The sequence below is a fragment of the Perognathus longimembris genome, chromosome 28, assembly GCF_023159225.1.
Source record: "Perognathus longimembris pacificus isolate PPM17 chromosome 28, ASM2315922v1, whole genome shotgun sequence".
Lineage (NCBI taxonomy): Eukaryota > Metazoa > Chordata > Mammalia > Rodentia > Heteromyidae > Perognathus > Perognathus longimembris.
In genome coordinates this window covers 74434423-74460180 of record NC_063188.1, presented here as the reverse complement: position 1 = coordinate 74460180, position 25758 = coordinate 74434423, and the positions used below count along the sequence as shown (strand labels likewise).

General features: G+C 38.8%; 1 protein-coding gene across 3 annotated transcripts in view; it reads right to left on the bottom strand.

The window, feature by feature from the left end:
- The window catches only part of Nbdy (negative regulator of P-body association), a 29951-nt gene extending 4717 nt beyond the window's left edge, over nt 1-25234 (bottom strand). Inside the window, exons 1-4 of one of the 3 annotated variants that reach the window (XM_048336556.1) lie at nt 24900-25234; nt 23678-23805; nt 19420-19497; nt 8945-9161 (exon numbers count right to left, since the gene is read on the bottom strand). In XM_048336556.1, coding sequence (XP_048192513.1) covers nt 24932-25138 — 207 coding nt within the window. In that variant the 5' untranslated portion in view covers nt 25139-25234 and the 3' untranslated portion in view covers nt 8945-9161; nt 19420-19497; nt 23678-23805; nt 24900-24931. Of the gene's footprint in view, nt 1-8944; nt 9162-19419; nt 19498-23677; nt 23806-24899 lie in introns of those variants that run through there. The other 2 variants (XM_048336555.1, XM_048336554.1) reach the window with 2 other exon arrangements.
- Between the last annotated feature and the right edge of the window lie 524 nt (nt 25235-25758).

Below are 25758 nucleotides of genomic sequence, written 5' to 3'. Positions count from 1 at the left end.
ATAAACACTATGTATTGAATGTACTTATTGTGCATTGGTCTATTGGTTGAATGAGTGTTGTATTGGGTAGCAATAACCTTTCCACAAGATGTTAGTTGCTGATTTACTATGAATCCCTTGGGGCATTTTGTTAGATTAAAAGAATCTTGACTAAGATGTTGTTGTGCCTACAATGCTCTCTACCTATGGAATAAAGCAGTTCAAAATCCACTCTAAATAATACTGATGTCATTCAGGCTTTCTGGTTACAGTAATAACAATCAAGAAGCTATGCTTGCTCATAATAATTTTTCTTTTTCTTTTTTTTCCTTGGGAAGGGGATTGGAAAAATGACAGTACTAGATTTTCAACCCAAGGCCTTGGGCTTGAGCATGTACCCACTTGAGCCACAAATCCAGCCCTTTTTAACCATAGGTTATTTTTTAGAAAAGACCTTGTGTTTTGCCTGGGAGCAATCACAATCTTCCTACTTAAGCCTCCTAGTAGTTGAGATGACTATGTGTACCAGCATACCCATTTTATTTGTTGAATTGAGGTCTCACTAATTCTTTTGCCCAAATTGGCCTTAAATCATGATCCTCTCAATCTTTGCCTCCTAAATAATTGGGCTTACATGTATCATTCATTGTGCCCAACTGATCATATCCTTGAAAGCTCTAAGGTTTTCTAGGAGGCAGATGGGGAAAAGTTTTCACTTGAAACCTACAACCTTTCTACCAAAATTAATATTACACAGTCTTTGACTTAATTTCTTTTCATTGTCTTGGACCACACACTTTTCTAAGTATATTCTAGGATATGTTCTCAGAATAAGCTAAATTTATCAACATTATGTATTTCTTCTGGAAAATATTTTTTCACAATTATCCTGTGAAATTCTTCCATCATATCCTTGGCACCTTCAGTACTGGCACTTGTTACCTCACTAATGATTTTCACATGATAAAATCATGATGCCCTTTAAAGCATTGGAACTACCCCGACTTGCTGTAAACATTTATGTACATGAAAGAATATCATCCACTTTTTTTAGCATATCAAGGACTTTTAGCTTTACTGCCAGTAGGAAAGTAGTGTGTGCTTCCATGTTATCCTTCATTCATTTGATAGGGATTTATGTATTTATGCCCAAAGAAACAATTTCTTTTTTCTTTTCCAAACCTCAAAAAGTTGTAAAAAGGGCTTATAATTTAACATGGCCATCTAAGTCGGTGTTTCTTGATCAGTTCTTTTTTTCATCGTGACAACAAATCAACTGATACTCTATCACTTACTGTACCATTTCTTATCATTCATAATGGTTAAAATGGCATGGGTCAATTGTGAAAGCTAGCTCATGTGCAATGGTCACAACTGGATTGCCATCTTCACTCTATGCAATTATCTTAAGTTCTACTTCAAGAGTTGTTGCTTCTTCTTATGAGGAGCAGAAGGCACGAACGGGTGTTTTGTAGACATGATGAGATGGAAAAACACAAACTGAAACATATAAACACTGCTTTCTTCACAATATTCTGTGTTTACCCATAACATTGCATGGCTGACTGAGAGATGCAGTTCTCTGCCATTTGCCTGTATTGTGATAATGCATATTCCTTGCTGGTAGCCCATGAAAAGATCAAAATTCAAACTTTAAAGCACTGTTTTCACTTAATGAATTCAACAGGAGCATAAAAGCTGAAAAGCAATGACTACTTAGTAGGTAACTAAATTCAGGAGTAAACCTTTGGTTTCATTGCCTATGTTTTGTATTTGTTTTTGCTTTAAACCATGCTCGCTTGCAACAGTTACTTTGCAATTATCTTGGAATCTGGGAAGGACAGGAATGATCAATATTTTCACGAGGATGGAATGAAACTCCCCCTAAAGTATACTAGAGCTTACTCATGAAAAACCACACACAGGCAACAGCAATAACAACGTTTCCAGAATCCATACCCAAACAAGGGCTGAAATTTGACTGGCTAATAATAACTCTATGCATCCCAAGTTCTTTGTGTATTTAAAGCTAAGGCTCATGTCTGTACATCAAAGATGGATGAAAAGGAACTAAAGTGCTTTCTTCCCATGACATGCCTGTGTGCCATAGAAATCTCCTCCTCTGCCCTTCACCATATCTCCTTATTTGACATATAGAAGTGAATGGCAAACCTGACATATTGAATTCCTAAAGTTTGGGCCTGGGCTCCCAAACTCTAATTTCACACATATTACTTTCTTCTTTTCTTTTGTTTTGTTTTTGGCCAGTCCTGGGGCTTGAACTCGGGGCCTGAACACTGTTCCTGGCTTCTTTTTGCTCAAGGCTAGCACTCTACCACTTGAGCTGCAGTGCCACTTCTGGCTTTTTCTGTATATGTGGTGTTGAGGAAACGAACCCAGCCAGGGCTTCATGTATACAAGGCAAGCACTTTACCACTAGGCCATATTCCCAGCCCACACATATTACTTTCGCATTACCATAAAGTTAAAAAATCACAAGCAAAACATCATAAATTGGATATCATCTGTACATAACACTATATAAGTAAAAGCAACTTTCAATTATCTAGTTACTTATAGGCCCATGTTGTAGTAAACATCTAGAATTTATTTACCTTGTAAACTCAAAACTTCATAGACTTTGATTGTAACTCCCATTATTCCTCTGCTCTTATCTACCTGCAGATAACTACCATTTTGCTTCTATTAATTTATTTTATCATACAAATGTGTCATGTAATATTTGGCATTCTGTGCCTGACTTCAGTTATCTATTGTCTGTTCTTCAGTTTCACCTATATTGGCAAAAATGTCAGGAATTCTTTATTGAGGCTATAAAGAGGTCATATGCATGTCCATATGTGTTTGCATATATATTTGAGTGCATGCATGATACATACATATATATACATCCACATATAATATTATACATATATACCTATTATATAGTCCACTGCTTAAGCGCAGAACTTGGTCTCAGATTTACCAATAGACTCCACGTCATTGGCAGGTGCCAGTGGGAGGGCAGCTGGAAACCCAAGGACTAAAATCACCAAAACAATAGTCCCAGAGTTGATGATGTTTAGACTACACTGGAAGAGCTACAACATAAACTCTGAATTACAGTAAGAATTCTCTGCCATCCCTCCCCACCCCCAAGACAAAGAATTACAAGACTAAGAAAATCAAGGTCAATTGTAGTCTGGTGCCTTGTGCAGCCATTGCAAATTGTCTTGTCTGGACCACTTTGCTACTTCTGGAGGGTCAGAAAGATTGATGGACAGCATCCACTGCTTTGACATTCATATTCACCACCTCCAATAATGCCATTGTATTAGGAATCCATCAAAGAATTAAACCATTGCTTAGGTGAGAGCCTCCAGGATCTATTCAATTTCCAAAATCCCACAATGGACCACAAGCCCCCAATGTGTAAGGCAATGGGAGACAATCATATTCAAACTATAACTAGATGTCATGTTCATTTTTAAGTCAAGTTTTTTGCTATTAAATTTTTGGACTTTCTTGGGTGTTCTGGATTTCAACCCCCTGTCGAATATATAGTTTGTAAATATTTTCTCCCATGATGTAGGCTCTCTCGGCACTCACTTGGTTGTTTAATTTGCTGTGAGAAGCCTTTTTAGGTTTATGTAATCCTGATTTCATTTGTTTCCTATGCTTTGAAGTCCATGTCCTAAAGTTTTGGGCTAGTCTAATGTCCTGAATCATTGATGGGATTATCTATAAATTTCAATCGACTTTTCTAGTTCTTTTAAGACTGCAATTAATAATTTCACAAATATTGCATTGAATCTACAGACCACTTTAGGTAGTGTGGACATTTTAACAATATAGATTCAGTCCATGAACACAGGATGTCTTCTACTTTTAATATAATTTTGTTATTATTAATGTGTTGTACAGGAGGTTACTGTTTTATAAGTCAAATAATGAATATAATTCTTTTTGGATAATCTTACCCCTTCTTTCACTTTGCCCAGTGCCCTCTCCCTCCCTGACAAGTTGCCTAGTTCCTTTCCCACATAATATGTAGCAAGTTTTCCTTTTATGTGTTGCATATGTAAATCACATATAGGAGGAAAAGCAAAGGTGTTTTCTTCTGTGAAGACTTTCTCCAGTGAGGGACTATTTCCCCAGGTTCTGTCTCCTATCACTTTAGTCAGAAATAGCAGAACTACGTCTGGGAGAAGTGATTACTTTTAGTTGGCCAAAAGTGCTTTCCTGAATCAAATCAGAGCAGAAAGGGGGATGGATATCAGGCAGGATATCCTCCACAGGCATCTTATTCCCCTTTCCCATCTCCTCATTTTCCAGTAGCAATACTGAAAATCTGTAGCAACCAATATGATGCCAGAATGAATAGATAACCTTGAAACACCAGCCATGTTAGTCAGATTGATGGACATCAACCCCAATAAGTATTACATTTTAGCTAAATCAATGTTTCTTTTTAATTTATTATGATTACATAAATATTATTTACAACTGAGTATAGATTCCCAGTTTACTTTTTCTTCTTTGGCTCTCTATTCTTGATAGATATTTGATAATCTCTCAGAAACAACAGGACGTCTTCTTACATTTTTGTGCTCTCTACAATTTCTTTCAGCAACATTTTTAAATTTTCATTGCACAGCCTTTTTAGTTACTTTTATTCCTAGATTATTTCTACAGCTATTATAAATGTAAATAAGATTGTTTTCTTGCTTTATTATTAGTTTTGGCATCATTAGCATTTGAAGTTAGGACCTCATGCTTGATAGACATGCCCATGCCCTTAGCCCATGCCCTCAGCCTCTTTTCTGTAGTTTATTTCTCAGGATAACCTTAGACATCAATCCTCCTACATCTTCCTCTCATGAATCTGGGATTATAGATATGACCCATCATGCTCAATTTGTTCTTTGAAATAGTCTTGCTAACTTTTTTTCCTCTTTATTGTTCTTTTGATTTGCATTTCATTCATTTTTAGTTGTGGTCTTTAGTATTTCTTTCCTTCTAATTTGTATTTGGCTTGTTCTTATTTTTCAAGGCACTTGAAGTACATCATTAGGCTATTTATTTGAGATCACACCCATTTTTCACAGTACTGGGATTTGAAGTCAAGGCCCTAACAATTGCTAGGCTCGCTTGCTTGACTGGAACTCTCCTATTTGAGTCACAATCCAAGACCTGCATTTAACTAGTGATTTTGGAAATGAAGTCTAAAAGACTTATCTGCCTGTTCTGGCCTTGAATTGTGATCCAATGGATCCCAGATTTCTGTGTATCTAGGATTTCAGGCATAAGCCACCTTTGCCTGGCTATACCTAATTTTTTCATGTAAGAAGAGATATAAATTTCCCTGTTACAACTCTCCTTGTTGGGAGCAACTATGCCCCCAATAAGGACCCGAAAGAAGGGGCTAAGATAATATAGGGTACTTAGGGAGATAAAAATTCATAGCAGTAAAAGGATTGAAAATAAATTAATAAAAGGAGGAAGAGGAAAAAAGAACAAAAACTAGGCAAAACTGGGAGAAGCATAGGGAATGAAGGTAAGAGAAATAATTGTAAAGGAAAACCAAATAAAACAATTTTTTAAAAACGACTTTTTAAGGCTAGGCAACAATTCTTTCTTTTTTATACATAGGGTAGACTTGCTTCAATTCCCCTCCCCCATTTTGAAATTCACTAATTATGTGAATGGGGCTGTGAATTCTTTTCTTTCTCAAGTACAAACAGGTCAAACTTCCAAGGGCTCAATGGAGGCTGGACCATCCCTTCCCTTGTCCCCTATAGGGAACATAAGGCAATGACTATTATTTCACTGAATTTGTGCCAGAGATTTCCCTAAGTGGACCCAATAACAGGATGAATGCAAAAACCACCCTTAAATCTCATTGCTTCTGGACCCTTGTTTGGATGCTCCTCCCACAGAGGTACTCCTTAATGTCTTTGGGGCTTTGAGATCCGGGTGATCAAACCAAAGAAATCTGCCTTGGAAGCACAGGTAAGGTATAGGCACTGAATGATCTCACCTTCCCTGGCTAGGTCAATCTATCCCAGTCCCCCACTGCTACTAACTTATAGCTGCTCTCATTCCTCTTGCCAGAGTTAGGGCTGTGGTTCTCAAGTGGAAGTACCTCCATTTTCCCACGAAGCCCAACCCAGACTTCCCACCACAAAGATCTTTTCCTTCAAATCTGCATCCAAGCCACAAACCAGTAGACCCAACATTAAATATTATGATGATTGTTCACCTAACCAAAGTAGAGAGGTCTTCAGAACTTGGAGATATAAAAATACAAGTGCCTCAGTACAGCATGGTGGCTCATGTCTAGCTGCTCAGGAGGCTGAAATCTGAGGATGGAGGTTTGAAACTAGCCCTGGCAGGAAAAGTCCGTGAGATACTCTCTCCAACTATCCAGGAAAAAGCTAGGAGCAGAGCTGAGGTTCAAGTGGTAGAGCACCAGCCTTAAGTGAGAAAACTAAGGGACAGTGACCAGGACCTGAGTTCAAGCCCCAGTATCTTTCTCTCCTTCTCTCTCTCTCTCTCTCTCTCTCTCTCTCTCTCTCTCCCCCCCCCTCTCTCTCCCCTCTCACTTTGTAAGGTTTGATTGTAAGACGTATGTTAACATGGTTCCTCTCCACATCATCAGTCCATAAGCTAAAAAGTGAAACAAGTACCTTCTGCTGTGTTGCTCACAGATCTTTCATTTCAAACTTTATTTTTGCAGTGTCAGACTGTGCCTATGGAGCCCACTAAGGATTTCTTCTTTTGCTAAAGCCCCATTGTGGATTTTTCCTTTCCCTATGATTATTGCCAAGTACCCACAAATTTGATGACCAATGTCTCTAGATTTTTCCTAGTCTCTATCTACTATTTACTGTTGTGATCCAGTGCCTATCCTGGCCTCCTTGGCATCCTTTCCCCTATAGCCAGGCATTTGCCTCAAGCTCATGTAGACAATGGAAAGTGCTGGCTGTGTCTCCAAACCAGCATGTTTCCCCTAGTGGTGTACTTTGTAATTGCAGTCATATCCAGTTTAGATTTTTTTTTTTTTTTTGGTCACATGTCTTTTTGTGTTCTATCTAGAAAACCAGAGCCTAACTCAAGGTCACAAACATTTGCTTCTATATTTTATTCTATGTTTTTGGGTATTTGATGATATATTTTTATATTATTGTGAGGCAGGGGTCTAAGTATATTGTTTTACAAGTGGCTATCAAGTTCTCACAGCACCATTTGTTGAAAACATTGTTCTTTCTCCACTAGTCATGGCTCTCTTACCCAAAGCTGTCTATAAATGTGAGGGCCTATTCCTGGAATTTTTTTTGGTGCTGGTTCTGGTCCTGGTCCAGGAATAAACTGAGAGCTAATGGCTCATTCATGTATTCCTAACTATTTAGGAGGCTGAAATCTGAGGTTCAAGGTTCAAAGCCAGCCAGGGAAGGAAAGTCCATGAGACATTGATCTCCAATTAACTACCTTTAGGTAGTTTAATTTAAGCTGGAAATGGAGCTGGAGCTTTTATTTCTGTGTACTGGTTCTGGGGTTTGAACTTCAAGCCTAGGCACTGTCCCTGAGGTTTTTTGCTCAAGGATAATTCTCTACCACTTGAGCCACAGCTCCACTTACAGCTCTTCTGGTAGTTATTCCTGGACTTTTAAGTCTATTTGCTTACTATACCTTTATATGAAGTTTTAAAATTTAGAAATGGGAATCTTCCAATTTTGTCTAGTTCAAGATTGTTTTTGCTACTGTGGGTCCCTTGCATTTTCATATTATTTTATGACTACACTGGAAAGTTCCTCAAAGGGAGTAACTTGAACTCTGTAGAGACTGCACTGAACATTTGAACTGGAGAGTACCATCGTCTTCATCATACAATGCAAGAAATGTCTTTCATCAGATTTCATTTTGAACAATAAGTCTGGTTAAATTTGTGATAGTTGGACTTGCTTAATTGTTTTAGAAGTCTAAAGAGATGAATGGAGAGAAGGGTAGGCAAATACATTCTTAAACTGGAAAATGTAACCAGGTAATCTGAAGGGATGGGTGGGGTTGGGAGAAATGAAAGAAATCAATGGAAGGGATGACATTGAGATATACTGTACTCATAAATTAACATGTTGAATTAAAATCCCTTGTACAACTACTTAAAGATAGTAAGAAATTAATGATTTAATTAAAAAACAAAGTACTATAGAGATATCATACTATCTTTAAAGTAATTGTTTAAATAGTTTGATTTTGAGGCCAGGCACTAATTTCAGCAGATTGAGTAACATGCTCAGATTTCACAACCACTCTATTTATTCTATAATGTTGGTTTTAATTGCTTATTTGAACAAAATTATGTGATTTTATATATTAAGATATACATTATGTTTATATATTTTCATATATACTATGCATTTAAAAAATCATATGCAACTTTTATTGTAATTAAGAATACAAGAATTCTATTTTTCATATCCTTGGCACAGAAGTACAAATGTATACACCATATTCCTGTCTCTAAATCTCTCATTTGGGAACTCAGGAACTATGAAATATTGAAAGCTCTTGAATAAAGTTATGCCATTCTCACTTTTTCCATTCTCATTGTATAAATGTTTTTAAATTAGGATACTCTTTATTACTGAGCATTTTAGAAGTAGAAAATTATAAAAACAAGCACACACTTTCTTATTTAGGACAAACACTTAAGATACAGAAGAATTAGAATGAAGGTTAGTATTATAGAATACATATAACATAGAAAAATGGACAATAGGTAAACAAAATGTACTGAGAAATTCTTTATAGTATTATCTCTCTCCCTTTCTGATATATTCACACTACTATGAATGAGTGCATGGCCATTTGTGGAGGAGGATCACATTTTGATACTTAGGTTTTATAGATTTCTAATAAATAGTTACTTGAAATTCTTAATTTACTAGATAATAGATATCTCTAACACAGCAATGAAATAAAATTTATTTGAACCTTAATGGACCTGTGGAGTCTTAAAATTATACAGCAAGAATTGGGCATCACCAAAAGAGAGCATTGGTTAACTGTCGCAGGACCATTTCATGGGTCAGGGCCTTCAGTCTTAAAAATCTACAACTTGATCTTGCCCGTGTCCTGCAGTTTGTCCAAATTCAGGAGGTGAAATCACACTCATCAGACTGAAAGATATAAAAACAGAAGGGAAGTTTATTAATTTATAATGAGAAATACCATTATCATACAGATTAGATTATGTTTGTTGAGCAGGCAACATTCTTCTAAGTAGGTTGTGGGAGAAGGAAAATTAGAAGAGTTCTTGAAAAACATCAAACCAAAAGCATAAGACACTGATAACAGATTTATCTGTCAGGTGGATCAGACTTTTCCAGAATCCTAAGCATAGTACCCCCCAAAAATGACTGGGATGTCTACTTCTGTGGCTCTTGCCATTCTGAGCTTCTATCACTCACTGATCAACCAGTCTCACTGTTCCTCTACTATTCTATATATATTCTTATATACTTTAGAAATTTCATATTTACATAACAGTAACATAAAAAGTCCTCTTGCAACCACCCGTTAAGTATTTCCAAGTCTTCTTCCCATCTACCACTTAAGAAGGCCTTAATTATCCTTTTTTTTTTTTTTGCCAGTCCTGGGTCTTCAACTCAGGGCCTGCGCACTGTCCTTGGCTTCTTTTGCTCAAAGCTAGCACTCTACCACTTGAGCCATAGCGCCACTTCCAGCTTTTTCTGTTTATGTGGTACCGAGGAATCCAACCCAGGGGTTTATGCATCCTAGGCAAGTACTCTATTGCTAGGCCACATTCCCGGCCTCTTAATTTATCTTCTTTTTCTTTCCCCTCTTCCCTTTCTGAGACAACGTCTGACTATGTAGCCCAGGCTGGCTTCTAGTTCACAATCTTCCTGAGTTCTGGGATTATAGACATGTGCTACCCATTCATGCATCTTGATAATTTTTTTTAATTAATTAATTTATTTATTGCCAGTCCTGGAGCATGGACTCAGGGCCTGAGCACTGTCCTGGCTTCTTTTTGCTCAAGGCTAGCACTCTACCACTTGAGCCACAGTGCCACTTCTGGCTATTTTCTGTGTATGTGGTGCTGGGGAATTGAATCCAGGGTTTCATGTATACAAGGCAAGCACTCTTGCCACTAGGCCATATCCCCAGCCCCTTGATAATTTTTTTTTTATCAAAATTGACTTACTCCAATATTTAAGTGTCTCATATTACATTATATGACATCATAATATTAAATCATTCTTTTGTTTAATATCAATTAATAGGATTACAACTTCTGTTTATTAAAAATGGTGCAGAATACTGATTTTCAATTGGTCACTTATGTTATACATTCAGTTAAGTGTTATGGAAAGAAGGACAAGACTTTTGAAGGAAAATACCATAAATGCAAGTGCAAAAAACTACCCTAGAAGGACAGAATGACTAAGCACTGGGTCTATGCCTCATGTTTTCCTGGGCCAAAGAATTACATGACTTCATTTTAATTTTGTTGTTGGTAAGAGTTAATACTTCTTCACTATGTTACGAACTTTCTGAGATTACTATACTACAAGAAGTTTGAGAGTTTTATGAACAAAATTTTCTTTGTGAATTTGTCAGGTGCTGTGGTTCATGCCTATAATTCTAGCAACTCAGGAGACTGACATCTGAGGACTGAGGTTTAAAGCCAGCCCAGGCAGAAAAGTTCATAGCTCCAATTAACCAGCAAAAGGCAAAAGTGGAGTTATGGCTCATGAGGTAAATTACCAGTGATGAGCAAAAAAGCCGAACAGGAGTGTGTGAGGCCCTAACTAAGGTCAAGCCCCAATACTGGCTTACACACATGCTTACACACACACACACACACACATTCACACACACAACTTAAAGGATAACAGATAAGCACAGAAACAATGGAAATAATATAAATGAAACAAAGATTGGAAATCTCCCTCCTACAATACTATTTCCATTCTGGGAAGGTCACAAGATGTTAAAATCTGTAGCCTGTAGGTCATATTTTTCCATAACCATCATAAACAGATATATCGAAAGATATGTACCATTTTTTTGTTTACTACCAAAAAGTGAGTTTATGTAACAGGCATTAGTAGACTGAGCATAGTGGTGCAGGCCTGTAATTCCACTGCTCCAAGGACTAAAGCAGGAAGACAGTGAATTTGAGGCCTACCTGAAAAAGAAAAACAACATACTTTATTCCACAGTATGTTGTACTTATTTAATTATATGTAATTTACATTAAAAGAGAAATTAATCTTTACTAAGGAGGTTAATAGCTATCTCTCACAGTACCAATTGCAGATTTAACATCATTTTAAAATGTATATAAAGCACACAGCATTCTACCATAAGAGCCCACTACAACTTAAGCATAATTTTCCAATAATTCTCCAAGAGAACTAAGACTTCTTTCAAATTGTACTCACAAGTATGCAAATATACTCCCCACTTAATGAATCACCAAGTGAACTAATTTCAACATTCTAATCTTTCCTCCATATGTGCCAGGGAGTGGATCACAAACTTGACTGATGCTCAAGTCTCTTCTGTAAAATTGAATAGAGTGTGGCTCAAGTGATTGAGGACAAGCCTTGTACATAAGAAGCGAAAAGAGTGGTGAGGCCCTGAGTTCAAGACCCAGTGCCAGCGCATCAGCGCATAATAAAATAACATGAGCCAGGTCCTGGTGGCTCACACCTGGAATCCTAGCTACTCAGGAGGCTGAGATCTGAGGATCACAATTTAAAGCCAGCCGGGCAGGAAAGTCCATGAGACTCTTATCTCCAATTAACCACCAGAAAACCAGAAGTGGCGCTGTGGCTCAAGTGGCAGAGTGCTAGCCTTGAGCTGAAGAGCTCCAAGGACAGTGCCCAGGCCCAGAGTTCAAGCCCTATGCCTGACAAAATAAGATAAAATAAAATAAAATGCCTTTTCCATATAACCTACACAAATCCTTACATCCTCCTCTTTAATTTAGATCATTTGTAGTTTACCTGTAATGCCAAACACAATGTAAATCGTAGGTAAATAGTTGTTTTATGATATTGTTCAGGGAATCACAAGAGAAAGAAGTCTCTGAACATAATCAGTATAGGTGAAGCAATCACAGAGTAGATGATAATGGTGCAATCAAGGAAATTTTTTTGTGTTTTTTTTTCTTCTTTATTGTCAAAGTGAAGTACAGAGGGATTACATAAAGGGAAATTTTTTTTATCTGGGGCTGGGGTTGACTGGATACATTGCTAGAACCTTCGGATATGTGCTCTCTAAAAATGGGTAGAGTACACCCCTCTACACATCACCTTGTCAGTAAAATTTTAATTAAAAAATAAATAATAAATGGATAGAGTAAGCCATATTTCAAAGATATCCAGACCTCAAACAAAACTAGGTTTTATTATACTTTAAAGTTATAAAAGTATTGGATCAAATTTGGTATTTGATTTTATTATATATTAGCATAAGGATACATAAATAACATTTTGTGCTTGTACTGGGGCCTGAAATCAGAGCCTGCACACTGTATATAAGCTCTTTTGTTCAAGGCTAGTGCTTTACCACTTGAACCACAGCTCACTTATGGCCTTTCTGGTGACTGAGTGGAGATAAGGATCTTATAAACTTTCCTGACTGAGGTGGTTTGGAACTGTGATCCCCAGATCTCAGCCTGCTGAGCAGCTAGCATTACAGGTGTGAGCCATGGGTACCTAGTTTAACAATTTTAAGTGACTCATTCATGTTTAAACCCTTTTTCATGATCATCTACTATTTTCACATTCAAAGATGAAATATATTTCAATCTCTATAAAAGGTCTTTTTTGCTAGGTAGGTTTAAATTTTCTTTCCAGATACAATGTCTTGATTTTGTGTCAGTGGAGGGATTTTTGGGGAGGAGAGGCTATGGTGCTAAGGCTCAAACCCAGGACTTTGCACATGATAAGCAAGTGCTCAACCTATTACCTATATACTTAACTAATGATACAGTGTTTGATGCACTATTATTTAAACAATTTAATTTTAAAGGCAAGATTGCTTTAATGTCTCTCAGACTTTCATGATGAATGAGGAAGATGTATCCAAACCAAGTCCCACATTTCATAAAATTGTGATCAGGAAAATGTGGTACATATACACAATGGAATTTTATGCCTCTATCAGAAAGAATGACATTGTCCCATTCGTAAGGAAATGGAAGGACTCGGAAAAAATTATAATAAGTGAAGTGAGCCAGACCCAAAGAAACATGGACTCTATGGTTTCCCTCATAGGGAATAATTAGTACAGGTTTAGGCTAGTCACAGCAGAAGATCACAAGAGCCCAATAGCTATGCCCTTATGAACACATAAGATGATGCTAAGTGAAATGAACTCCATGTTATGGAAACAAGTGTTATATCACTGTTGTAATTATTTTCAACATGCCATGTGAAACCATAGATTTTTGTTGTTGTTGAGCCTCTTGTATCCCCTTCCTGTGGTTGTCCCCGCGCTATCACTGTATCTCATCTGAGTACCCTGGATACTGTCTATACTTGTATTAGAACTAGGGAAGGGAAAGGGAATATCAAAATCAAGAGACAGGATAAAAAGACAAACGACTCCAAAAGCAATACTTACAAAACCATTTGGTGTAAACCAACTGAACAACTCATGGGGGGAGAAGGAAAGGGGGAGGGGGAGGAGGGAAATACAAGAAATGTACCCACTGCCTTACGTATGTAACTGTAACCCCTCTGTACATCACTTTGACAATAAGTAAATAATTATTCAGAAAAAATTTAAAAAGTTGAATACATAATACAAGGGAAAATATTTGTCCCTTTTGGTTTTGTATACAATACCTGCAGGTATGAGACAAGTATCTGTATACAACCAAAGCAAATCTGATTGTATCTGATCTGTATTAAAGCAGATTATAAATTGCTTTAAACTTTGAATAACTAAAGACCTAAGTTGATTGGCACAGGCAAGGAAATTATCACATGGATCAATTAAATACAATAAAATAAAAATTCTACAACATGTTTCCAAATGACCAAACATAATTTTAAATATTTAAAAATGAATATTCTTTGGTTGGGAGCTGGTGACTCAGGCCTGAAATCCTAGCTACTCAGGAGGTTGAGCTCTAAGGATCATAGTTTGAAGCCAGCCCAGGCAGGAAAGTCTATAAGACTCTTATCTCCAATTAACTACCAAAAGAACCCCAACATAAAACAGAAGTGGAGCTGTGGTTCAAGTAGTAGGGAGCAAAAAAGCTGAAGTACAGCACCCAGGCCCTGAGTTCAAGTCCCAGAATTGTCATACAACAAAATAATTTATTTCCTTTCACAAGCTTACAGATCTAAAACCAATAATCCCAAGGGGAAATAACTCAGAAAGCACTCAAGCAGAGAAAAGCAAATAATATGATAACAAATGCATGGGGCCAACGTATCCATAGAAGATACTCATACAAATGATTGGCGATTTATAGTCAATATGAATGAATCAGACAAATTTACTTTTCCAAAAGAATAAGGATTAATGTCCACAAAATACACTGAGGTGAAAGAAATAAGAAACTGGATCCATGCTATGAGGAAACAGGACAAAGAACAAAAAGAAAGAAGTAACTGCAAAGGTCTAGGGAAAAAAAAAACAATGACATGATACTTGGAGGAGGAGGGGGTTGAGGATGTGTCCACTTTTTGTGGCTTTGTGGTTAGTACAGATCAGGAAAGAAGCTCCACAGTTTAAATGTGACAGGCTCCTCCCCTTTAATATTTTCAGTTTTGATTTTTGGTTTCATCTCAAAAGATTTTCTGTCCAGTCCTGGGGTTTGAACTCAAGGCCTGAGCACTGTCCCTGAGCTTCTTTGCTCAAGTTTACCACTCTACCTCTTGAGCCACAGCACCACTTCCATTTTTTTCTGTTTATGTGGTACTGAGGAATGGAACCCAAGGCTTTGTGTATGCTAGGCAAGCAAGTACTCCACACCACTAAGCCAAATTCCCAGACCTGTCTCAAAAGATTTAACTGTTGTTCTACTTGTAGGCATAAGCTTAGATTAGAAAAAATAAACAAAGCGTTGATTTTTCACTTCAAAGAGTCCATAGGAAAGTTTCGACAACTGCAATCTTGTAGGAGGTCAACTTTCAAGTTGATCATAAAGCTCCATAAATTCTTAGTGTGGCATACACGTCTGCAAAGGTGCAAGCAAAGAGAGAAGGCATTTGATATGCACTGTGGAAAGCACCAGGGTTATGCCACACACTACTTTCCAGGCACTCACTGCATAGGGAGGATATGGAACCCTCACAGAGAGATCCATGAACCAAGGCTCTGCTCCTTGAGTTGTGGGACTGCATGGACACTCTGAATATAATAGCTAAACTTCCAAGTATTCACTTTATTTACAGAGTGACTAATCTATGGTTACCAGAGGTCAGACTGAGAGGTCAAAAGATCTATCTGGTGCAAACTCACCCCACCCCCATATGCCAACTCCAAAGATACTCCTCCACTGCACCTACCTCAGCTTCCCCACTCAAGGATTCAAACATGGAAAAGCTAGGCACTGGTGGCTCATGTCTGAAATCCTAATTATTCAGGTCGCTAAGATCTGAAGAACTCAGTCCAAAACCAGCCCAGACAAATCTGAGGCTCTTATTTCTAATGAATCACCAAAAAAAAAACTCCAGAAGTGGAGCTGTGACTAAAGTAGGAGAGAGAGAGAGAGAGAGAGAGAGAGAGAGAGAGAGAGAGAGAGAGAGAGAGAGAGCACCCTGGCCCTGAGTTCAAGTCCCAAAAATGTTGTGTGTACATGCATACATGTGAAAGCATGCACGTGCACACATACATACACACACACACACACACACACACACACACACACACACCCCAATGAAAGATTCAGACAAGCTAAGCATGACAGAAGAGACCTGTTACTGAGTCCAACTGAAGCCTGCCAGCCTGCCTAGCAATTCCCATGTGCAGGGTGAGTGAGATCCCAACTTGTAAGCCAATGAATGCAGAGCTGTGAACACACCAATGTCATTGTAGGGAAAGCCACCTGTGAATCTCATCCTTTGAGACCTACATACCAGGCACAAATGTGTGCCCAGAGTCCTGTACATGAGATAGATACCACTGGGAGACACTGAGTGGCCTCTTCTGACTTTCCTGGACTTGCAGAATGGTTCAAGTATTTCTACAGCCCTGATGGCCCAGGCTGCTTTGACCCTAATTTGTGGTCACTGCACTGCAAGGGGTTTGCTGCTTGAGCAGGAGAGAGACCAGTGGAAAGTAAGGAAGTAACCTGTACACAAGCAAGAGACCCATATGCTTGTCTAGGGGGCATGTGCTGCTTTATGAAGAATGTGCAATCTCCCCACCTGATCTGGTTCATGGAATTGCTTTCTAGTCAGTGGTCTGTGCACAGGCACCCACACTAACAGGTGACTCCAGGGTAAACTTGGTTACTCTTGCAACTATGTCCTCAGAATGATGAAGAAGATAAAGGTGCTTAGCTGAAGGTGAGTTGAGGGCTCTGTAGCTGGTACTTTTCATGCCACAAAAAGGCAAGGTGGGGGTAGGGAAACAGGTGACTGTCTTTTGTGAAACCACAGGGTCAACCATCAGAAATGGTACCTGAAAACCCCAGGGAGGAGGTACAGTTCCCTTCTTTCAGGTGCCAGACTGAGTGAACTAAGGTCATGTTAGGGTTTCCTTGACCACAGATCAGAGAAAAGACTGCCTTCCAGTAGGCCCCAAGGGAAAGTGGGATTTCTAGAGGCCCTGGGACAAAATAGGCAGTAGCAGCAGCAAGATGAGTCAGCCTAGGGCGTGGAACTTCCCATCAGCCATTTGGGAATACTCTTTCCTCTGATCCTGTCCAAGTTCCCTGGCTCTTGCTCTTCTAAGAAGTAAAAGGTAAAGGACAAATCATTTAGCTCTCTGTGATTCCCCAGGAGAATTCAAACCATAGGTCAGTTTTCCACAGCAAAAGAGGCTGGTGACAGTGCTGGCTTGCTCGTCATTTTGCTATAGGACTGGGGATTCAACTAGAGGCCATACTACCTTGAGCAGCCACAACCAAGCAACCAGGAAAGACCAGACCAACATTCAGCCATGGGTTGGAAGGCCAATCTATGTGCTATGTGCCTGTGTGAAGCACACAGGCCCACCTGTGTGCTTCACAGGAGGCACCGAACAGCCAAGAAACATTGAAGAGACTTGTGACCTCTGTGCAGAGCACTTCTTTGATTCTTACTATGCCCTCTGTCCAAATAAGCAGGGCTACTTAGGAGACAGAAAAGCATGAGCAGAAGAAGGAAGAGAAAAAAAGAGGAATGAGTGAGCAAAGAGGAAGAGGAGAGAAAAGAGGAAGGGTTGACACCCTTATGCCAGCCTCATGCCAGTCCTAGTTCTAGATGAACCAACCTATTGCTGTGACTCTTTTCTGGGTGGTAACCTACACAAGGAATGAGAATCAACACATATTGCTTGGTTCCTGGGTAAGCCTCTTGGGATGGCCCTTCAGTGCATTCAATGACCCTGATTGTGCCCTACAGATGGCAAAGAGTGAGGTTAATCTTGCCCTTGCCCTCAGTACATTCGAATGGGCCAGAGATCTCTGAATTCCCAAGGTCATCTTAATACAATTTAAGAAAAGCAAAAACCACCCAGGCACTGATGGCTCATGCCTGTAATTCTAGCTATTCAGGAGGCTAAGATCTGAGGACCATGGTTCGAAGTCAGTCCTGGCAGGAAAGTCTACGAGACTCTTGTCTCCAATTAACAAGCAAAATGAGAGAAATGGAGCTGTGGTTCAAGTGGAAGAGTGGCAGTCTTGAGTGAAAAAGCTAAAGGACAGTGTCCAAGCCCTGAGTTCAGGTTTCAGGATCACACTCACACACACACACACACGCACACATGCACACACACACACGCACACACACACACACACACCTCACAGAACCAAATTAATACAGTTGTGTACTATAATTCTATTTTGCATTCACAATCAATGAAATAGAATTAAGCTATACTGAAGTCTCAACATTTAGCTACCATTTTGGTTTATTTCTTTATTGCCAGTCTTGGGGGGGGGGCGTTAATTCCGGGTCTGAGCACTGTCCCTAAGCTTCTTTGCTCAAGGCTAGCACTCCACCACTTGAGCCACAGTGCCACTTCTGGCCTTTTCTTTTTATGTGGTATTGAGCAATTGAACCCAGGGTTCATGCATGCTAGGCAAGCACTCTACCACATTCCACATTCCCAGCCCTGGGTTTTTATATATGCATATTTAGACACAGAAATAACAAAGAAGAAGTAGTTCTTGTAGCTGAGTACAGGGAATGAGAGTAAAATTTCTAGAAGGTGCAACAGATAAGCACGTCTTTAATAAAAGAAGTCTGTGAGGTAGCCAATGTTATAAAGCTATTAGCAAGCCAAATTCACAAAGAAATGTTCATGAAATAACATTGAGTTCCAGAAAACTCTAGTGGCATAAAAAATCAAATTAAAAAAAAGACACCTTGTGTACTGCCAGGTGCTGGTGTCTCATGCCTGTAATCCTAGCTACTCAGGAGGCTGAGATCTGAGGATCACAGTTCAAAGCCAGCTTGGGCAGGAAAGTCTGTGAGGCTCTTATCTCCAATTAACCATCAAAAAGCTGGAAGTAGAGCACTTTGGCTCAAGTGGTAGCATGCTAGCCATAAGTGAAAAAGCTCAAGGACAGCATCTAGATCTTAAGTTCAAGCCCCAGGAACAGAACATCAACAACAAAAAAAGGAAAGCTCATGTATAGTTGGTGATATGTCAGGATTAATGGCAACAGACAAGGCTTGCGTAAGAGATATACTGAATCTTTCAAGCCATGCTAAGGCCATAATAGAAAGAAGGAAATCATTAAGGATTTAAGTAGGGAAATAATAGGGTTAGATAGAATATTTATTTTGTAGCGGTCATTCTAAAGGCTGTGGGCAGGACAGCTGTTAGAAAAATATGAAATGGTGAAAGTTCAACACAGAGGAGAGGAATGCTTTGATAATACACAAGAAATTCATGAGATAATTTGAAGGAATATTTACTAGGACTGGGGAACAGATTAGATAGGAGAGGTGTGAGACAGGAGAAACATTGCATGATATGCTGCTGCCACAGAAATAAAGAGGTTTATGGTGATTCAGTTTTGGACATGTTCTGTGTAAAGTATCTTTACACACACACACACACAGTGTGAGTGTGTGTGTAGTAGATAACATAGTGTATGCAGATAACTAATGCAGGTATATACATAGATATATACACACTTATGTGTATATATGCATATGTTTAACTCACTACAGTGGATGAGATTGTTAAACAGAAGTATTAAAACAGGGAAAAGGCAAGTGTAATACATACCTGTAATGCCAGCACTTGGGTGGTAGTAGCTGGAAAAGATGAGTGTGATGCCAGCCAGGGCTACACAGCAAGACTTGACTGATAAAAAAAAAGAAGGAAAGAAGACAAGGGGATTCAGGATCCACTGTGTGCAAGGATCCAAGGAGAGGTGCTAGTAGTGAGAAACAATGGTCACATATATAAATGGAGAGTCAGAAGAATGCTACAGAAAAGAAAGCTATTCACTTCATCTGAACATCAGAGTTACAGCAAAGCATTTCTACTTAAAACTTCCCAGCATTTTCATTCATTATTGTCTTTTCCCCTAGTTCAGAGTTTTAAAATCCTGCTTGGATTAACCCTTTCTCAGATATTTTAGTACCCATTTGACTGTATTATATTTGTAAAATCAAAGAGACATATGAAAGCAATTGGAAGTTGAGTTCTGGTGGCTCACAACTATGATCGAGCTATTTAGGAGGCTGAGATCTGAGAAACTGTGATTTGAAGCCAGCCTGGTGGAAAAAGTATGAAAGTCTCCATCTTCAATAAACCAAAAAAATTTAGGAGGCGTCACTCAAGTGATAAAGCACAAATCATGAACAATAATGACAAACAAGCATGAACTCTGAGTCCAAGCCCCAATACCACCAAAAAAATAAAAATAAAAGGAAAAGAAAAAACAAAGAAATTTATAATGAAATAAAATGTGTTACAATTTGTCAAAAACCTGAGTGGTGAAGTATGGAGGAACATACACAGTGAATGTCTATAAATGTGTAGCTACAAATGCTGACTAAAACAGACATGTGGTTCCTGGTATCTCAAATATCTAAGAATAGCATTTGGGTTGAGGGACTTTCTAAAGTGATACATTCTGGGCAAGATTCTGAACAAACTGTAAGATGTTATCTTGGTTTACATTGGAGTTGCATTCCTGAAAAAGTCAGGGTACATTAAAACTTGCTTGTATACATTTAAAATGGAGTTCATATATATGGATTTGTCCATATAAGCTTACAACAGGATATTAAAAAGATGTTTGGGATATAGAAATATTACGCATTGCATGGACTAGTACACATATTATCTTGTGCACAATTTGCCAAGAAGTCCTGCAATCACTATGATGAACACTTTTCACAAACTTTTAAACAAAGCCCTCAGGAATATACCAACTCCATTGAGAACCACTACAAGTCACATCCAAAGAAAAGAAATACTGTTAGGACTGTAACTGCCTCTAACAAGCAGGCCTGTTTCTTTCTCAGTTACAAATTCTTTCCTTGGACTCAGGGCCTGAGCACTGTCCCAGGCTTCTTTTTGCTCAATGCTAACACTGCCACTTCTGGCGTGTTCCCCCTCCCCCTCCCCCTCCTCCCCTTCCCCCTCCCCCTCCCTCCTCCTCAACCTCCTGAATAACTATGATTACAGGTGTAAGCTACCAGCACACAGCTTCTACCAATATCTTTTATATTCCCTTGGCTCATAATACTTTCCTAGGTTTAATATTATTGAATTTTTATCTTTCCTTCTCATCTACAAGTCCTATGCAAGAGCTAGTCTCACTGTGCTACCTTCTAATTACTTTTTGACTCTTTACAATCCAGTTTTTGTCTTCCCAACACTGAAACTGCTACATTCATCAGTGAACTTAGTCTATAAGTAAATGAATAGTTGTCAATATTGCAACGTCTATCATATATAACATTACTACTTAAAATATAGCATGAAAGATCTAGGCTTCTTCATCCTACTTCTTTCTCTAGGCTGCATTTAAAGGTTGATTGGCCCCTTAATTCTCTACAGCTCATCATTGGTTCTGTGTGTATTTTTTGGAGTATCTAACTCTTCTGGATTCAACTAGCATCTCTACAATGTTTCTTAATCAAATTATCTAGTCAAAATGTCTCTTACACTTTCAGATCCTTTACCTGCTTACCAGGAGTTTCCACCTTCCTATGTCACTTAAAATATTAATAACTTGTTCATGTATTCTGTATCTCAGATAAGTGTTTTTAACCTAATACTAGAGCCAGAAATTTGAGAAACATTCCCTATTATTCTAGTTCCCTTACAAGATACATCTTTGGCCATCTTTTGGCAAGTCCCTTTAGCTAGGATAGAGTCCCCAGCCAGTTATTCAATCAAACACGAATCTAGGTGTTGCTAAGAAGCTATTGTGTAGATATAATTAACATCTATAATTTGTTGATCTTAAGGGGATTTTCCTAGATAATCTATGTTGATCTTAAACCTACCACAGCACATAGCCTTCATATGAATGCTCTAGCTTATAGCACTAGCTGTTGCTCTTTGCTCCAAGAAGCTATGATTTGTAGATTTAGCCACTATCACCTACACTCCTCCCCCAAAGAGACTATCTTGAACTTAAGATATGTGGTGATTACATGCTCACTACTTAACATTCTCTCTCATTTTCCCCTTTACCATACTTACTTTATATATAGACTCCTTTTTGAAAGACTCAGCTCACACACTGATCTACCCAAGAAGTCACACTTGGTACTTTTAATCTATGTGGTATATAGTTTATTGTATTCTCTTATTGTAGTTTGTGCTAATCTCTGGCAATAGAATTTATCAGACCCAGCTGTGAATGTGGCTTAGTGGTAGAGTGCTTGCCTAGCATGCATGAAGCCCTGGGTTCGATTCTTCAGTACCACAATCAAAGAAAAATTTGGAAGTGTCACTATAGCTCAGGTGGTAGAGTGCCAGCCTTGAGCAAAAAGGAAGGTCAGGGACAGTGACCAGGGCCCCAGTTCAAGCCCCAGGACTACCCCCCCCCCCAAAAAAAAAATAATTTATCAGACCAGTTTATAAAGCTCTTGAGTGAGTTAGATATCTTATTTTTGGAATCCTGGCACCTAGAAAAATGCTTATAATTGAATTTGATTGGTTGAATGAGCAAATGGATGATCATATAGTAGCCATCAGGTTATGGCTAGCTTCTATAATGAAATTTGTAGTAGAATAAGGATCAGATCAGCCAAAGATGTCTATACCATAATTCCTAGAACCTGTGATTATGTTATTTTACAAAAGAAAGGGAATTTTGCTAATGTAATTAGGTTAAGGATTGGGGAAGAGAGAAGCCCATTACTTGGCTAGCATACTCTTAGTTACATTATGTACATAAAAAAGAGGAATTTTCCTTGGCTGGCTTGGAAAGAGATACGATGAGATAAAAAGAAAATGGAAAAATTCTAAGCTTAAGAAGAACTGAATTTCTTCCTGGATTTGAAGATAGTGAGAGAGGAACCACAAACCAAGGGCATAGTAGATAGCCTCTAGAAGCTGAGAATAGCAGTCAGCTAGTATCCAGTAAGAAAACAGGGATCTCATACCTACAGCTTCAATTACAAGAATGTTGCCAGCAGCTGAATGAGCAGGATATAGAATCTCCCTTAGAGCCTAAGAAATAAGGCCAACCAACTCTTTTGACTTCACCCAGGACTTTTGACCTCTATCAGTATAAAATAAATGTATTGATTTGAGCTCTTGAATTTGTAATAAATTTATTATGGTAGCTACATGAAACCAATAAAGAATTATGTTCTAAAGACAAAGGATGTAGATAATATGAAAGCAGGTTAAGGAAGTAGAATTACTGAGAAAGGAGGGGAGGGGAGGGGAAGGAGAGAGAATCAAGTTTGTTTCTTTTGCCAGTACCAGGCTTAAACCCAGGGCCTTGTACTCTCCACTCATTCACTCACACCTGACAATTTACCATTTGAGCCATACCTAGTTAATTTAGAGATGGATTCTCTTGAACTTTTCTGCTCAGGCTGGGTCAAAACAAGATCCTCCAGATCTCAATCTCCTGAGTAGCTAGGATTATAGGCATGAGCCACCAGCACTGCTCATATTAACCTCTTAAAAGTGATCAATCTAAGGCAGTCCAGGCAGAAAAGTCCAAGAGATCTCCAATTAACTAGCAATATGCTGGGCTAGAGGCTCAAGTAGTAGAGCATCAACTGTGAGCCATAAAGGTAAGCAAGCGCTTCATGCCCTGAGTAACAAACAGCCTTGGTAACAGCACAGAGAAAAAGAAATTCATTCTCCAGTAACAACAGAAGCTTTAAGGGAAGCAAAGTAACCAAAAGTATCACATTGCAAATTACAATATCCCTAGGTGTTAATGGTTTGATGGAGATTCAATTTTATCATTAGTGCTACCTTTTTGGTTATTTGGCTCATTATATTTAATGTGTCAAAATTCCTCCTTGTCAAAACACAATTTTCACAAAGACATTACCTTTAAAATCACAACCTCCAAGTGCAGAACATCAGAAAAAGTGGAGTAGCATTGTAAATTGTCATCACTAGGTAAATTATTTTACAAATGCACCAGAGAAATGGAGTCATACCGCAATCCCTTGAAAACTGAAAAATAATAAAAGGTAAAATCATTTCTTCTGTTACAGTCCATCTTTTTTCCACTGACCTCTCCAAATCTTCATGCTCCACTCTGTCCCCATTTTCATATTTCTATAAGACAGTTGTTATATTAGAAAGTGTGTAGTTCATAACAGTTTATAGAGCATAGAATCTGAAACCAAACATCCTGAATTCAAATCTCAGCTCAGCCACTTAGTATTTTATAATTTGCAGCAAGTTATAACCTTCTCTTGAACTACTCTTTACTCAGAATATCTATTTCACTTTTGCTTTGTACTATGCCTTGCTCATCTATCCCCTACAACTTCAAGAACAATGTTGACCTAGGCTCCATAAAGACTTACTGTGAGGATAAAGAATGCCTCTCCTTTGGATTGTAAAGATCTGAAAGTGAGGCCAGATTTTATTTATTTATCTAGTATTACATAAAGCTCATTTAAATAGGGGTTGTTTTTCTGACAGTAAGAACTAGATTTCTAAAACACAAAGAATAATCCTTACTTGAAAATCATGTATGCTTTTTTGATTACTGCATATTTCTTAGTATAACATCCAAGGCCCTAAAACAAACTCTCTCTTCACCCTCTAGTCTTCAAAGATTCACAATGAAAACCAGTTTTCAGAACAAGCCTGCCTTAGGGCTTTTGTTTGGTATACTCTAGGCCTAAAACAAAATCCCATCCCCTCAAAATGACACGTGCCACTCAACCTTTAAGATGCTCCCAAAGTTCCCTTTTCCTCTTTGATGGCAATGACTTGGTCCATCCTCTTTGTTTCTTAAATATCTTAAACAAGCAAATGTTATGCCATTTGGGTTTGATGATCACATTTAACCTAACCTATTCCTTATAAAAATAACCACAATCATCACATCTAAAAATGTCAACAGTAATTATTTCGTGTCACTAAATACCATCATATCACTAAGCATATTTTGTGAAAGCTTATTTAAAAGCCTGCATGTTCTTTCTTCTATTTTGAAATTGTAGACACGGGAACAGGGAAAGAGATCTGGGGGAAAATGCATAATTAACTTTCAGAGAGCCTGGATGTCCCAGATGAGAACCAAATAGTCTGACCTGGTGTAGGGTAGGGGGGGAAATACATTTCACTACTTCTCCGGAGGAGGAGGGTGCGACTTCAGGCCGGCTGGCGCGGGAGGAGATGCGGAGGGGAGGGCTGCACTACCTCCGTTGGGAGTTCCTTCTGGATAATCCCACCGCGGCGCGAGGAGGCAGCGCTTTTTTGGAGGCTTGGCTTCCCGCGTGTTTCCAGGAGGGAGCGTAGAGCCCCCGGAGGCACAAGGCTGGTCCCCCATAAGTGTGATAGAACCTGAGCTGCAGCTTTCTCCGGTGGGCCCTGGCAAGGCCGACAGATCTGAGATGGCGGCGGATCCCCTCCAGGCGCTGGGCTGGCTTCCTCCTGGTTTCGCTCTTGCCGTATTTCCTGTATCCTGAGACGCACATCCCCTCTCCGCCTCCGCAGCGCCCGCCCTGCTCCATACCCCATCCCACTTTAACCTTTCTGCAAAGATGAGACTTGGAAAAGAAAGACAAGGAAAGAATGTGTGTTTATCAGAGGATGTTTCCCCACAGTGCCCTGCCTGCCAGTGTAACTAGATCTAAGGAGCGTTTTCTCCATCCTATGCATGAAATTCCAGTTTGCCTCTTAAGTTGTCAGCTCCGCAATTGTTAAGAATATGTCTGCAAGGATTGCTGGTGTTGGAAAAAAGGAAAGAAATATACAGTTGCACACAACATTTACAGATGTACAGGCAACTCTGTGCAACCATTTCAAAAGCAATATACAAACATGCTGACTGAAGTGCATAAAAGCATACTGGCTGTGAAAATTGAGTGCAGAAAATGTCACTGAAGCCAAGATGCCCCCTCCACCCTTTTTGATTGTTTTATTACAAATTGGTCATCTTTGAAAACT